The sequence below is a fragment of the Macrobrachium rosenbergii genome, chromosome 53 (assembly GCF_040412425.1).
Source record: "Macrobrachium rosenbergii isolate ZJJX-2024 chromosome 53, ASM4041242v1, whole genome shotgun sequence".
NCBI lineage: Eukaryota > Metazoa > Arthropoda > Malacostraca > Decapoda > Palaemonidae > Macrobrachium > Macrobrachium rosenbergii.
Window position 1 is genome coordinate 30,435,549 of NC_089793.1, and position 13,928 is coordinate 30,449,476.

At 35.2% G+C, this 13,928-nt stretch overlaps 1 protein-coding gene across 1 annotated transcript; it reads right to left on the minus strand.

Moving 5' to 3' along the window:
* Positions 1-3,914: 3,914 nt before the first annotated feature.
* LOC136834385 (transcription factor ATOH1-like) lies at positions 3,915-5,898 on the minus strand. The gene has a single exon (XM_067096945.1). The coding sequence runs from the start codon at positions 5,539-5,541 to the stop codon at positions 4,750-4,752; it is 792 nt and encodes a 263-aa protein (XP_066953046.1). The 5' UTR covers positions 5,542-5,898; the 3' UTR covers positions 3,915-4,749.
* Positions 5,899-13,928: the final 8,030 nt, after the last annotated feature.

Consider the following 13,928-nt stretch of genomic DNA (forward strand, 5'->3'; position numbering starts at 1 on the left):
CTACAACAAGGGCAAAGTTTTTCGAAGGATTTCATTTCACATTTCCTTTACGCTATTATATTTACAATTATTAAACCAATAAAAGAATGATATCCTATTCCTGTAGTTCCTGATAAGTCAGTAACGATTTGATACCGCTAAATGTAGTAGTATATCAGAAATGCTTATAACAATATCTATAGGTTTATTGACTGCCTCATTCGTTTCCAAGGAAAATAAAAAGAAAAATCAACAAAATTGTAGGCCTACACAGCAGTGTGTCATTTATATACACATATATATATATATATATATATATGTGTATGAAATATATATATTATATATACATATATATATATATATATATATATATATATATATATATATATATATATTATATTGTATTGTATATAGTGTATAGATTTGTGTTTGCGTATATGAGATCATATGAATCTGAGAAACTTCCTTATGTAATTCATCCTCGTACTTTCCAAACTGGCTAAAAACAGTTCAGCGAACTAGTCACTGACAGGACTCGCATGTGATTCGTCTATCACCAAAACGTAAAGGCCCCTAACAGTCATTCTTCATCTAATTACACTGAAGGGCTTCTCTCAAATACAGCAGGGAAAAAAATAAAGCGAAATGTTGATTCATCAATTTAAATGACGGTCATGATAATAATGAAGATGACGAGTCCGTTGGGGCAAGAGAAAGAAATGGCTCACATCTCCCAATTATTCAGAGGATGTCATATTCTGTTTTCTTTTTTTTCTCTCTCTCTCTCTTTATGTTACTTGCCATAATTGTTCGTCCTATTTCTACAAACAATGGTTTCCCATTTAATAGCTTCAAACGTTTATTTCCCTGTCTGACCTGAACGAAGTTAGAAACTAAGAAAATAATACTTATAATTCCAGTACACGTTATGTTTGTGCTTACTTAAAACTTACTTACGGTGAAGTAAAAAGTTTGATGAAAAATGGAAAAATGAGGATTGAAACTGATTTGTTAATGTCATCTCCATAAGGCAATTACTATAGTTCCTGAAAAATGCACATGGAACTCATTCACTCCTTTTCGATCCTAATTACATTCCCTTACACGAAATATATACGCATGTTATTTTAAAACCCTTTAATCCAAGTCACATTCAACACGCACGCACCACACAAACACAAATACACACACACACACACCGACGCACACACATATAACACAGATATATGTATATATATATACTATTTATTACTGAAACTGTGGATCTTAGCTTTGGTTTGAAACAGTTTTACTGAAGCAGTTATAAATAATCTGTAGAAGGAATATTTTGAAGCATTTTACGTTATTTTATATATGTGTGTGTTTTCCAGTTTTGTATACAAACACACACACACACAATATATATATATATATATATATATATATATATATATATATATATATATATATATATATATATATATATAATGTAATGTATATTGTGTGTGTATAAAACTGTAAAAACACACACATCAATAAAATAACGTAAAATGCTTCAAAACATTCCTTCTACGAGATTCTTTGGCTAACTGTCAATAAATCTGTTTTCAACCAAAGCTAATATCCAGAATTTTTTTCAGTAATAAATTGTAAAATGTACTTTTTGGTGTAAATAAATGATAGAATTTCTGAAACACCTATGCATCATGAAAAAAAAAAAACTAAATATTTTGTATTTTAACAACAAATTAGAATCATCCCTAGTTTATTCCCCAATAAGCCTTCCAACCTGCAGCATTTCACATTACACATGCACAAACGCACACACACACACGCACTCACAGTATAGATAGACAAGAGAACACAAAAATTTATATATATGTATATTATATATTTATATATGTAATATAATATACATATATATATATTTATATATATGTATATATAAATATATATATATATATATATATATATATATATAATATATATATATATATATATATATATAAATATATATATATATATATATATATATATATATACAAATATATATATATATATATATATATATATATATATATATAATATATATATATATATATATATATATATATATATATATATATATATATATATATATATATATATATATATACACATACATGCATATATACACATTATTTTCTTATGGAGACACTCAGCAAGGCTATGCCCATAACTCAGCCTCCAACAGTATCATCCCTTACAATTGAGAAGGGTCGAACTCGAAAAAGGACATTTTCTTTGATTGAGATTATCGTTTTGAAAAATTTAGAGCTTCAGATGAACTATGTAGTTTGTATATATATATATATATATATATATATATATATATATATATATATATATATATATATATATATATATATATATATATATATAAATATAATGATGTGTTTGTGTGTACCTACCAAGCATGTGTTGGTTGGAATAACATTTAGTTTCACCTTTCAATGACTAAGCTCTTTTGGATTTTTTTAAAAAGTGGAAATGATTCTAATACAATTTTTACCTTCCAAAAACAAATTTTCATCACATTTCGTTTCTACAATAAGAGCTTCTCTTGAAACCTAGTGACAAATCTTTCCATTCTGTTTTAAAGACACTATCTGTTGACCTAAATTGAAGAGTAGGTGGCCTGAGTAGCTGAGACGCCAGTACGTAGCATAAAATGAAATAATGATCAAAGCTACAGAATTCATCTCAAGCACTAAATTTTGAAAACGATAACCTCTTATTCAAAGAAAATGTTTTTCTAGCTTGACCCTTCTCAATTGTAAAGAATGATACTGTCCTTTGATTGGCGGCTGATTTATGGTCATAGCCTTGCTGAGTGTCCTCATAAGAAAATAAGACTTGAACTTGAGGTTCTTCTACTTTACGTACAGTCGGATTCAAAAGTATCTGCACAGGGCAATCATGGCTGTTTGGTGTCAGTGACTTTTGAATTTGAATGCACCTATGGTCGATTCTTTTTTTATTATTTAGCACATAGCTACAAATTTTTCTCATTGCCTGATCACTTACTTTTGATTTTTGTGCTCATAAATAATTTTTGGGAGGAGTAGTAGTATTTATTAGCTGTCAGTTAATTATCTCTTTTAGTCGACACGGCTCATATCATAATTTTTTTTTTATTCTTTACTCTTAGTGTATGTTTTTTCTTTATAAAATTATATTTTCAACATAATCTTTCGGTCTGGTATTGCCTCGTCAAAATACTTCAGACCCTTCATCAATTCATATTTATGAAGTCCGAATTCATGTATAGTGACAATCCTTCAAAAGTTCAGAATGGTGATTCCAAAAGCTTTGATACTGTTATGTTCATCAAACAGGATAACTGAATTTGTTCACAAGCATATACAAAAATATAAATTGTGAACGTACAGCAAAATTCTAAAAAATACGACCCAATTAGAAAGGAACAGTGGCTCAATATAATGTGGTCACTAGCATTCTCATGTTTTTAAAATTCCCTTTTTTTTTAATACACATCTTATTCTTTAAAATTTCCAATTCATAACAGCTGCAAGATAACAGAGGTGTCATTCATCTTAATGATTAAATAATCTTCACAGCCCTTCTTGTTCGCGGGAGGAGTTTCAATATAACATTAAATAGTGATCTTTCTATAAAGAAAAATGACCCTACGCAATTACATCGTAGCGACAAAACGACGTTGTTAAGCCATCATGAGCAGCGGTAATGACCCGCCATTGAAGAGGCTTTTAAGGTCGTTAATGCTACTAATGATTGCTGTAAATTGCTCCTTGTGATACAGGGCAATAAAGCTGAATTGTGTTTTTCGGTGGGCAATTTCGCTTAAGTGGGTTCTGCTTTTAGTGCAAATCATTGTTATCAATTACTGTATTTTACGACCTAAAATTTGGAGGATAAGGATTAAGATGCCAATGTTTATTTCTTCATCTTTTTATTATAATCTTAAATTCTTACAGGAAGGGAAGTTTGACTAGAAAGACTTCAATATTATGCCCTAATACTGAAGAAGACTCTGAAGTATACATCTTGCTTCTCATTCATTGTAATGTCCTCTTTTCTAAAAATAAAAAAAAAAAACTCAGACTCGGCCTACAATGATCACAATAACATAAACAACCAATTTTGGCACACGTACAAATTTCAGCCATCACACAGAAAGCTTAAGAGTAGTCTGGAACATAAGCTATTTGTACAACATGGCAGATAAAGGAAAAAAAATACGTATTTATAATTAACATCACAACAGTACATTCACAGACTCTATTTCAAAAATGTCTTTTTTACGCTCACAGCTGACGATGAAAAAGTAAAAATACTTGACATTTACATGGAGTTTCAAATGCAACCTTAGATTTGTGCAAATGGAGATACAGATATATGAACATACAGCCTACAATTACATATTACTATTAACATAATAGACACGGCATATATGTTTCCTTAATTGTTCCATTTCAGTTACACTGGATTATTTTCCAATGAACACACAAAGTCTTTTCTATTCTTATGTATAAGGAGTTCAAAAACAACCCTAAACTCACAAAAAAATCTTCTTTTCTTTTTAATAAATATCAGTGAGATCTGAAACTTACGCTTCCGTTTTTCTATCCTTATCAATATCATAAACAATATCTATTTACATTTTGCCCCCCTCGTCAGATTAATCTACAAGGCGTTGCAGACGGAATCTGATCATGCAGTAAAACAACTTGAGAATCTTTGGAAAGACAAAAGACGAGGCCGATCTCGTCAAATGAGGAGATCAGCAAGCGTGGTGATGTAGGTCTGCGCCATCTGCAAGGTGTCGTACTTCGAGAGCTTGCGATCGTCGCAAAGTTGCGGAAGAACAGAACGCAAACGATCGAAGGCTTTGTTCAGGTTATCCATTCTTCTTCTCTCTCGGGTGTTGGCGGCCAGCCTCCTCTTCTTTCTCACGCCCTCGGTCACTTCGCGGGATGCCCTTGGCTTCCGGTTGCAACGGCTGCTCCCGCGCTGCCCTTTCGGCGACTTGATGGCACTCGGCTGGATGGCGGGGTCGCCGTATCTCGGCTGAGTTTCGCGTTTGTTTTCTAGGGAGACGAATGGCACTGCCACGGAGGCTCTCGACGTCACTAATGATCTACTCTGATAACTGGTGGGCTTTTGTTGCTGTTGAATGCTTGGACTTCTAGGGATGCTTGGACTTCTTGGACTGGTTAAGGACACGGGCTTTGGACTTCCAGCGTGTGTGAAAATACCTGCAGTTCCTGATGTAGCGTAGAGTTGCGTGTATTCGGAATACGGGACATAACCAGCGGCGGTGGTTGTCGAAGTCTGTTGTATTGGTTGTGCCATAGTGAACTGTGCCCAAGCGTCACCGGGTGTGGCTGTAGGACTATGGGGTGGACTTAGGGCGGGACTCAAAGACCCGTAGTCACTGTCAGGAGTGGGTGGGCGTGCAGGATAGAAGGTTGTGGGCTGGCGTGAAGAATAAAGTGCAGTCGTGTAGGCGTCGGTGAAGGCGTGAACCATCTGCTCATATACAGCACCAGCGCCGTCCATCTCGTTCAACGCCAAGTGCGGCTATCGAGAATCCACGATCTTCATAAACTACGCTTTATCAACGCAGGCTACGATAATCCGAACGCTACTCGATTTTCCCAAGGTGATGAAGACCCGGGGAAAGTTTGTTCCTGGACAGTAACTGTGGGGTCACGTAGAAAAAAAAATCACCAAATCACAGTCAGAATCTTTCACAGCACTTGACTTCACAGACAGAAGAAGAAGAACCAGGCGCGCCCTCTTACAACTGCTTCCAGAGGTCCCGATGAATGGATGCGTAGGATTCCACGGCACCTCCTCGCAAGGACAGCGCGAAGACCTTTGTGGGTAAGCGGTCAGGTATGAACTGCTGGGAGGAGCACCAACCACTTCTTTATACCTGTGGTAGCACCAAGGGGAGGAGCAAGGATTCTCCCCCATTACAATCCCACCTGACCATCCACACGCACACACTTACACACACACACAGCATCCTGTGTTATTCTCTTATCCTTTCTCCTCCTGCTCCCTCCTCTGATCATCATTATCATCATGTACATCATCCCCTGGAATTTCATCTCACCAGTCGTCGTCCCAAACTCTCCGGAGTTGTCACCAGTAATTCATTGATAACGAAAATGGCACGTACTTATTGAGAGGGAAATCACTACTTTGCATTCAGTTTATGGAATGACACGGGGAGAATCTTGAATTCAAAGGCAGAAGAACAATAAGAGATCTAGATTTCTGCAATATCTATACCTATATTTACTTATGTTACTATATCTATCTACAAGTATGTAGCATATATATATATATATATATATATATATATATATATATATATATATATATATATATATATATATATAGAGAGAGAGAGAGAGAGAGAGAGAGAGAGAGAGAGAGAAACTTCAAGAAGAAAGCAACTTTCATAGCGTCTTCCTTGAAGACATCTTGTTAAAACAAATGGTTTAATAGAAAAATTTAAGACAACTGTCATCACAGCTAAAGATTCAGAACCTGAGAAAAATTTATTATCCAGACGCCAAGAATGCATACATTCATTCATAAATGCATGCATGCAAGTACACATGGATGCATGCAAGCATACATACATTTCAATGGATAAATTGATGAGTTGTTAATTAGTTAAAACTATACTTACAAAGGAATTAAGATGAGATGCCCAGAAAGACGTATTGCTAGCAATGTAATGTGAGCATAAAGAAAGTAGCAGGAGTATTAATAGTAATATTTAATGATGAATTACACAGGTTTACATCCCGGAGGTGGAATGGGGCGATTGAAAATTAGGAAGGATCTAAGTCTGAAAAAGAAAAATTTAAGTAAATATTTATATTTAGGGAATAGAAATAAGTAAAAGATCCTCTTACCGACAAGACTAATTTTAACAAAACCGCAGTTTTAACAAAACTCGACCACAATTATCTCCCTCCACAAAGCGCGGGTCTTTTTAGTCCCCCTACCGTCCTGAGTAACCTCCTGTTCATCCATCCACCCCCACCCCCATCCCCACAAAAACCCAACCCCAACCCCAACCCTCAGTTCTACAGCTCCCATTCACCATGTTGCCCCCTACTGTCCAACACTTCATCTCTAACCCTGTTCTAGCACGCGCCTTCTCCTCCTCCCCCACCCCTCTCCCCCACTCATCATCCCTAAATCCCGCCCCCACCCCTACCACCCACACCCCTCACTTCCCAAAATCAAAACTACCCGAAGAACAACACCGCAATTTACCATTCTTGTTCCTTCCATCAACTCAGGACCGTTAATTGCTTTGACGAGGGAAATATCTGCGCACTGAACGACAATGTCGATCGCAAGTGGTCGAATTACAACGTCGATAAATTGAACAACTCTTCGAATGAAGTGCTTATCTCGACTGCATTAGTAAGGAATGGAACGTACTATAAAATTTAGGATTAAAAGCCAAGTGCTGGGACCTATGAGGCCATTCAGCGCTGAAAGGGAAATTGGGAGCAAAAAGGTTTTGCGATGTGGGGAAAATATTTTCTTACTTAACGTGAAGGGAGTTAAAGCCTATGATCAGTTGCCTCTGATATAATATAATCAAATTGCGTTATTTGTCTTTTCATCACGACCCTCTTATTAAACTAAAAAAATTAGAGTTAAAAGACCATTTTATAAATTCGCGTGATATGCACCCTACTGGAAAATTAACAAGATTCGAAAAAGACGCGAACGATATAAATGCTCATCAGGAGAGAGAGAGAGAGAGAGAGAGAGAGAGAGAGAGAGAGAGAGAGAGAGAGAGAGAGAGAGAAAATAGTAACATATCCGCTGAAATTAATTTACTTTACCCGCTGTGCAAACTGTTATCCTGTTATCCATGAGTGACATATAAGGCAAAAATAAGAAGAAAACTTAAACAACAAATCTCGAAAAAGACGCGATCAATATGACAAATACTCATCAGGGGGGAGAGAAAATAGTAACATATCTCCAAAAGTTAATCCACATTACTCGTTTTGCAAACAGTCAACCATGAGTGACATTTAAGGTAAAGAGAAAGCGAAACTATAAACAACAAATCTCCACCCTGGCGAGTGACATGATGTACACAATTGCTCCCCAGGAAGACGCGCGTCCTACAGACTTCTGAAATCTTGAAGACAGTTGTACTTGAAAATATGGCTTTGCCGCTTCACTTCCCCCCAAAAAATGGCTATTTTAATTTTACCACAACAATTCATTCTGATTCGTAGTGGTAATTACGTGGAGAAAAAAATTCAAACTAAAAGTGACCTTTAGTGAACTACACAGCTTCGTACCGTAACAGGTTATTACAACTGACTATAATAATATAACTGTTTCATTGTCCTATGACATATATTCAGGTAATGATAATTCAGCTGGTTAAGAAATTTCATATGCAGTAGTAGTAGTAGTAGTAGTAGTAGTAGTAGTAGTAGTAGTAGTAGAGATAACAACAAAAACAACGACTGTAGCATGGAATTCCAACTTATGATTCGACCGGCTTCATGTAAATGCAGACTTTTTCGAGACGCCCAAAGACCGTCTTGCCGTAAATTAGAGTGACTGGAAATAAAGTAGCTCATTATCTAGAGGTAATAGGTGCTAATTATATTACAGAAGGGTTAAGTGGGTAATTTTCCAGGCCTATGGAACAGGTAATTACTGGTGAATTGATTAAGAAACTAATTAGAAGGAAGCATATAATTAATAACCTTCCTAAGAGTATGCCACAACGAGAGAGAGAGAGAGAGAGAGAGAGAGAGAGAGAGAGAGAGAGAGAGAGAGAAGGCTAATGTCGATAAAAATTCCTCCCACTCAGAAGGGCTTTTGAAGAGAGAGAGAGAGAGAGAGAGAGAGAGAGAGAGAGAGAGAGAGAGAGAGAGAGAGAGAGAGAGAGAGAGAGAGATTGGTTACCACAGTACCATAAATAGTTTCCGTTAAGAGAGAGAGAGAGAGTTAGTTGGCTAATATAATAAATATTTTTAACCAACGTGATAGATAAAATGTTATCGTGATACCATAACATTCATTTTCATTTTGAGAGAGAGATTCCAATAACAAACTGAGCGATCAAGGCAGAGATAGACATTACAATCTAATTTAAAATATTTATTATTTTGAATACTGAAAGACGCATTCTCGGAAAATTATCACTGTGACGAATTACCAGTTTCGTTATATTAAATCTCGATTTTACAGGGCAGACTCCCATCGGCAAATTAAGCGGTGGTTTTGAAAGTGTGAGGACTCTTCCCGTAGAATTTTTCAAACGATTTCAGCTCGCACTGAATATAAACCAAATATAGGCCAATACTGTATCTTTCTTTAGTATTACAGCAAAGAGATAATCCCAATCTCCAAATCAATGTAACAGAATCGCTCGCAAGGAATTATCCCATAAATTATTAACACGAAAAAAACCCATACATCAAGTAATATAAGACTAGGACCGCGATCAAGATATCAGGACAGAATACTCGGGGTCTACTACTGTAATCATTAACCCCATGAATCATCACCATTAATCGCCCCGGTGATTAATGGGAGGGTAGTTGATCATGGCGTTGGCATCCTTATCAGCAGACGTCAGAACCCACCCATAAAAGTCATGCAAAATGACACGGAACCCTTCTCGCCCTTCAGGCTTCTCTCACAGATTCGGTTTCTTTTTTTTTTTTATTTCCTGCGGAGTGCAAATGATGTTGAAAAGCACGAAGTCTTCAAAAGAGGAAATTGTACATAAAGGAGAGACGGAAATGGAGAGTGGGAGGGATTTCATGTACATTAACGAAGTCCTACTCAAAGTCATGAAACAGTTGGAGGTAATTTATTAACTGCAGATGCTCATGCTGATTACACCTTACATGCAAACTATCATTTGGTTAACACATGAAGAAATTTAAAGTACCTTTGGAACAAAATAGCAATGTGGATCTTTGCCGATATTTCCCAACCTTTTATTCACTAATTAGCGATTAAAGCATAAAAAAACTGTTATGAATAGTTTCAAGATCTTATCTTTTAAATTTTCACTGCAAAAGACACACACACACACACAGAGAGAGAGAGAGAGAGAGAGAGAGAGAGAGAGACTGTTACCAGAGCATACTAGTAAAGAGATAATTGAGACGAGCAACCCAATGTCTATTTCAAGCCTAGAAGAAGAGGAAGACGAGGCTGGGCCACGAAGAACGTCTTAGACTTTTGGCCTCTTAAAGGAAGACAGGTTTTGAAAGTCAGAAAAAACATAAGCAGGTAGAATGGAATGGAATGGAATATAAAATTTATGCCGAAGGCCAAGTTCTGAAAGGGAAATTAAAAGCCTAGCAGGAGCAAAACCTCGCAATTGTACTATGAAACAACTGTTATAAGAGGGTGGAGTAAGATGGCAGAAAGAGAATATGAACGGAGGTACAGTAACAGGAATAAAAGGGGTTGCAGCTAGGGGCGGAAGGGACGCTGCGAAGAACCTTAAGTAATGCCTACAGTGCACCGCGCGAGGCACTAACCACAACCCCCCCTCCCCCCCGCTGGGGGCATAAGCAGGTAGAAAATTCCTTACCTCTCCTTAGCTCTGGGGTCAGAAGGATATATGCTTTCGCAATTTCATCTGACATAATTGTAATTCATCTCCAGGTACATGTACTTCAGGCTCATGCAATTCACATGACATATTTCCACCAACTTCCTACACAGAAAAAAACAACAGCAAAGAGTGCAGAAAAAAATACTGTAGAGCACGACTGCACCATAATCAATATCCAACGTACTAGACCAAGACTGTCATTAAACGTAAACTCTGGAACAACTTGAAACCAAAACATGAACATCAGGTATTGTCCCAACGGGGAGAAATGGATATTTATAATAACAAACACTAAAATTACAAGCAAACAAGCGATAAAAATTGGAAAAGTCACATAGAAGCAATAGAATATATTGATGTGAGCAAACATGTCAACACGCAAAATATCATACATTATATTATTTTAAAAATTCATACTTTAACAAACGAAAAAAAGAAGAGATATCAAACAATAAGTATTAACTATATAAAATGACAGGAAGATAACTTCATATAAATGAGAGCACATGGACCTTGCTATGCAATTATTAATAAAAGTCGCTGTAACAAGAAAGTGCAATTGGGACTACGCCCTTCTTTGTAGTATATCTCCGAGAGGAAGCAGCACTATTTTGCTCGTTAGTTTAATGACGAATCAATCTTTGTTTCTGATATCTTAATGATAATGTAGAAGATATATGCTGCAGTTAGTAACCGTGTGCACAAATCCATACAAAAATAATTAAAGCATTCGTGACATTTCCACAATTAATTTCAAATAATCTATAATCAATAAAGTACCTAAAAAAATAAATGTGAAAAATCTTGAAAAGCTCAAGATACCAAGACAGCCCTTTGATATTTTTTTTCTAGATCATTTTCTTCCTAATGGATAAAAGATTATCAAGCCTCGGTCGGAATCTATCCTTCTTGTCCGTATAAGGCACTGGGAAACAAACCGCTCTCCCACCCCACCCCATCTCCAACTTCCCACCCCCCACACCCATAACCCCCTTCCTTACACCAGCTTAAATGATGTCCTCAATTCCATCTCCGTGATTCGGATGCGTCGAAGTCGCTGAGTTCGAAACGAGATACCTAAAACTCGGCATAAATCAACTGGAAGTGGTCATCACGCCTAATTAAGACTGAAGACGACACGGCGCCAACTCTCCCGCGATGATTTACAGGAATCTCTCTCTCTCTCTCTCTCTCTCTCTCTCTCTCTCTCTCTCTCTGCTTGTATATATCTCACCATGGTCTTCTAATATTAAACATGTCCTTTTGTGTTATACTTTGTAGCTGAAAGTAATTTTATAATCAACACACACACACACACACACATATATATATATATATATATATATATATATATATATATATATATATATATATATATATATATATATATATATATAAATATATACATACATACAAATATATATAAATACATATATATACATACATACATATATACATAAATACATCAGTATACATACATGTATATATAATATATATTAGTATACATATATATATATATATATATATATATATATATATATATATATATATATATATATATATATATATATATATATATATATATATATATATAGTTTTGCAGTACATGACCCACTTCAACCACTTCTAGTCTACAGGCGAAATTCTGTCAGAACCAGTCGCAGTCACATGCGACTCTTCCCCACCTTCCCCCCCGCCCCGGCACCCCTTAAAAACAACAGAACATGAACACGGCTGGATCCAGTTGTTAGCAAATCCTTAAAGAGAAGAGTCGCACCGTGAAGGAGGTTGGACTACATTATCTACTCTCAAGGAGAAGGAGCGGAGATTGAAGCGCCTTGCTAGCCACTCGTCCCTGCTCTTGTAGAAGTCGCTGAAGAATGAATGAATTATTCATTTCAAATGTTTGCTTTTCGAGTGCCATCAAGATATTCGCCTTTCGGATGAAGGTGCAACATGAAGGGAGGGGGGAATAAGGGAGGCGGAGGTATGAATGATATAAGACTTAAGGATAAGTAGGATGAAGGATGTATGCTGTTATACTGCCAGCCTCTAAGTACATGTGCAAATTCATCTCGTTAAACTCTAGTTTAGGTTATAAATGTATATATATATATATATATATATATATATATATATATATATATATATATATATGTATGTGTGTGTTGTTGTGTGTGTGTATATATATATATATATATATATATATATATATATATATATATACATATATATATATATATATATATATATATATATATATATATTCATCCAATACATTGGTTAGCATATAAATACAAAAAGTGCTGTGTGTATATATGTATATATATATATATATATATATATATATATATATATATATATTATATATATATATATATTATATACATATTATATATATATATATATATATATATATATATATATATATATATATATATATATATATATATATTCATTGGTCCCGTGGCATATAAATACAAAAGCGCTCATGGCACTTTATATATATATATATATATATATATATATATATATATATATATATATATATATATATATATATATATATATATATATATATATATTATATATATATATATATATATATATATATTATATACATATTATATATATATATATATATATATTTATATATATATATATATATATATATATATATAGAGAGAGAGAGAGAGAGAGAGAGAGAGAGAGAGAGAGAGGGCCATCCTACCATAGAGGTGTGAGTCCTGCATGGTAATGCAACAGTACATACAATATTTTGCACAGTACAACTAAGTTCTTCTGGACAGGGTCTCATACCGACGTATAACCCGCATGACAACATGAAAGTCCTGCTTTGCAATATATACTAGAATCCTTGAATATATGCACTATATCGTTTGAAGAAGTCACACATACGCATTCCACTTTCAATGCATCCTACTGGAAATAGCCAAGCACAGCGGGTACAATAAACCACGTGCGGTATACGAGTAGGTGGCATATTATAACATAACGCACATATGCCTATCGCTGGAAGGGTTCGCGTGCTGTGATGCAATAATGGATGTAAAGCCAAGTCTGGAATTTTCATCGAGCACAGACTTGCAATGCTGTAAAGATCACTAAGAGAAGGGTACGCGTGCCTTCACAGAATTTGCAAGTGCTGTTTGATGGCAGGATTCCTTTCTAACAGAAACATTAACTTCTCAGACGTGAAGGTATATTCCCAAAGAGTGAACATGCATCTCTGTCGATGGGAATCTTGGCTTTTTAAGTGTGCGGAATTATTCTAGTT

Coding starts and splice junctions, on each gene's coding strand:
- LOC136834385 (XM_067096945.1), bottom strand. CDS start 5,541: ATGGACGGCGCTGGTGCTGTATATGAGCAGATGGTTCACGCCTTCACC.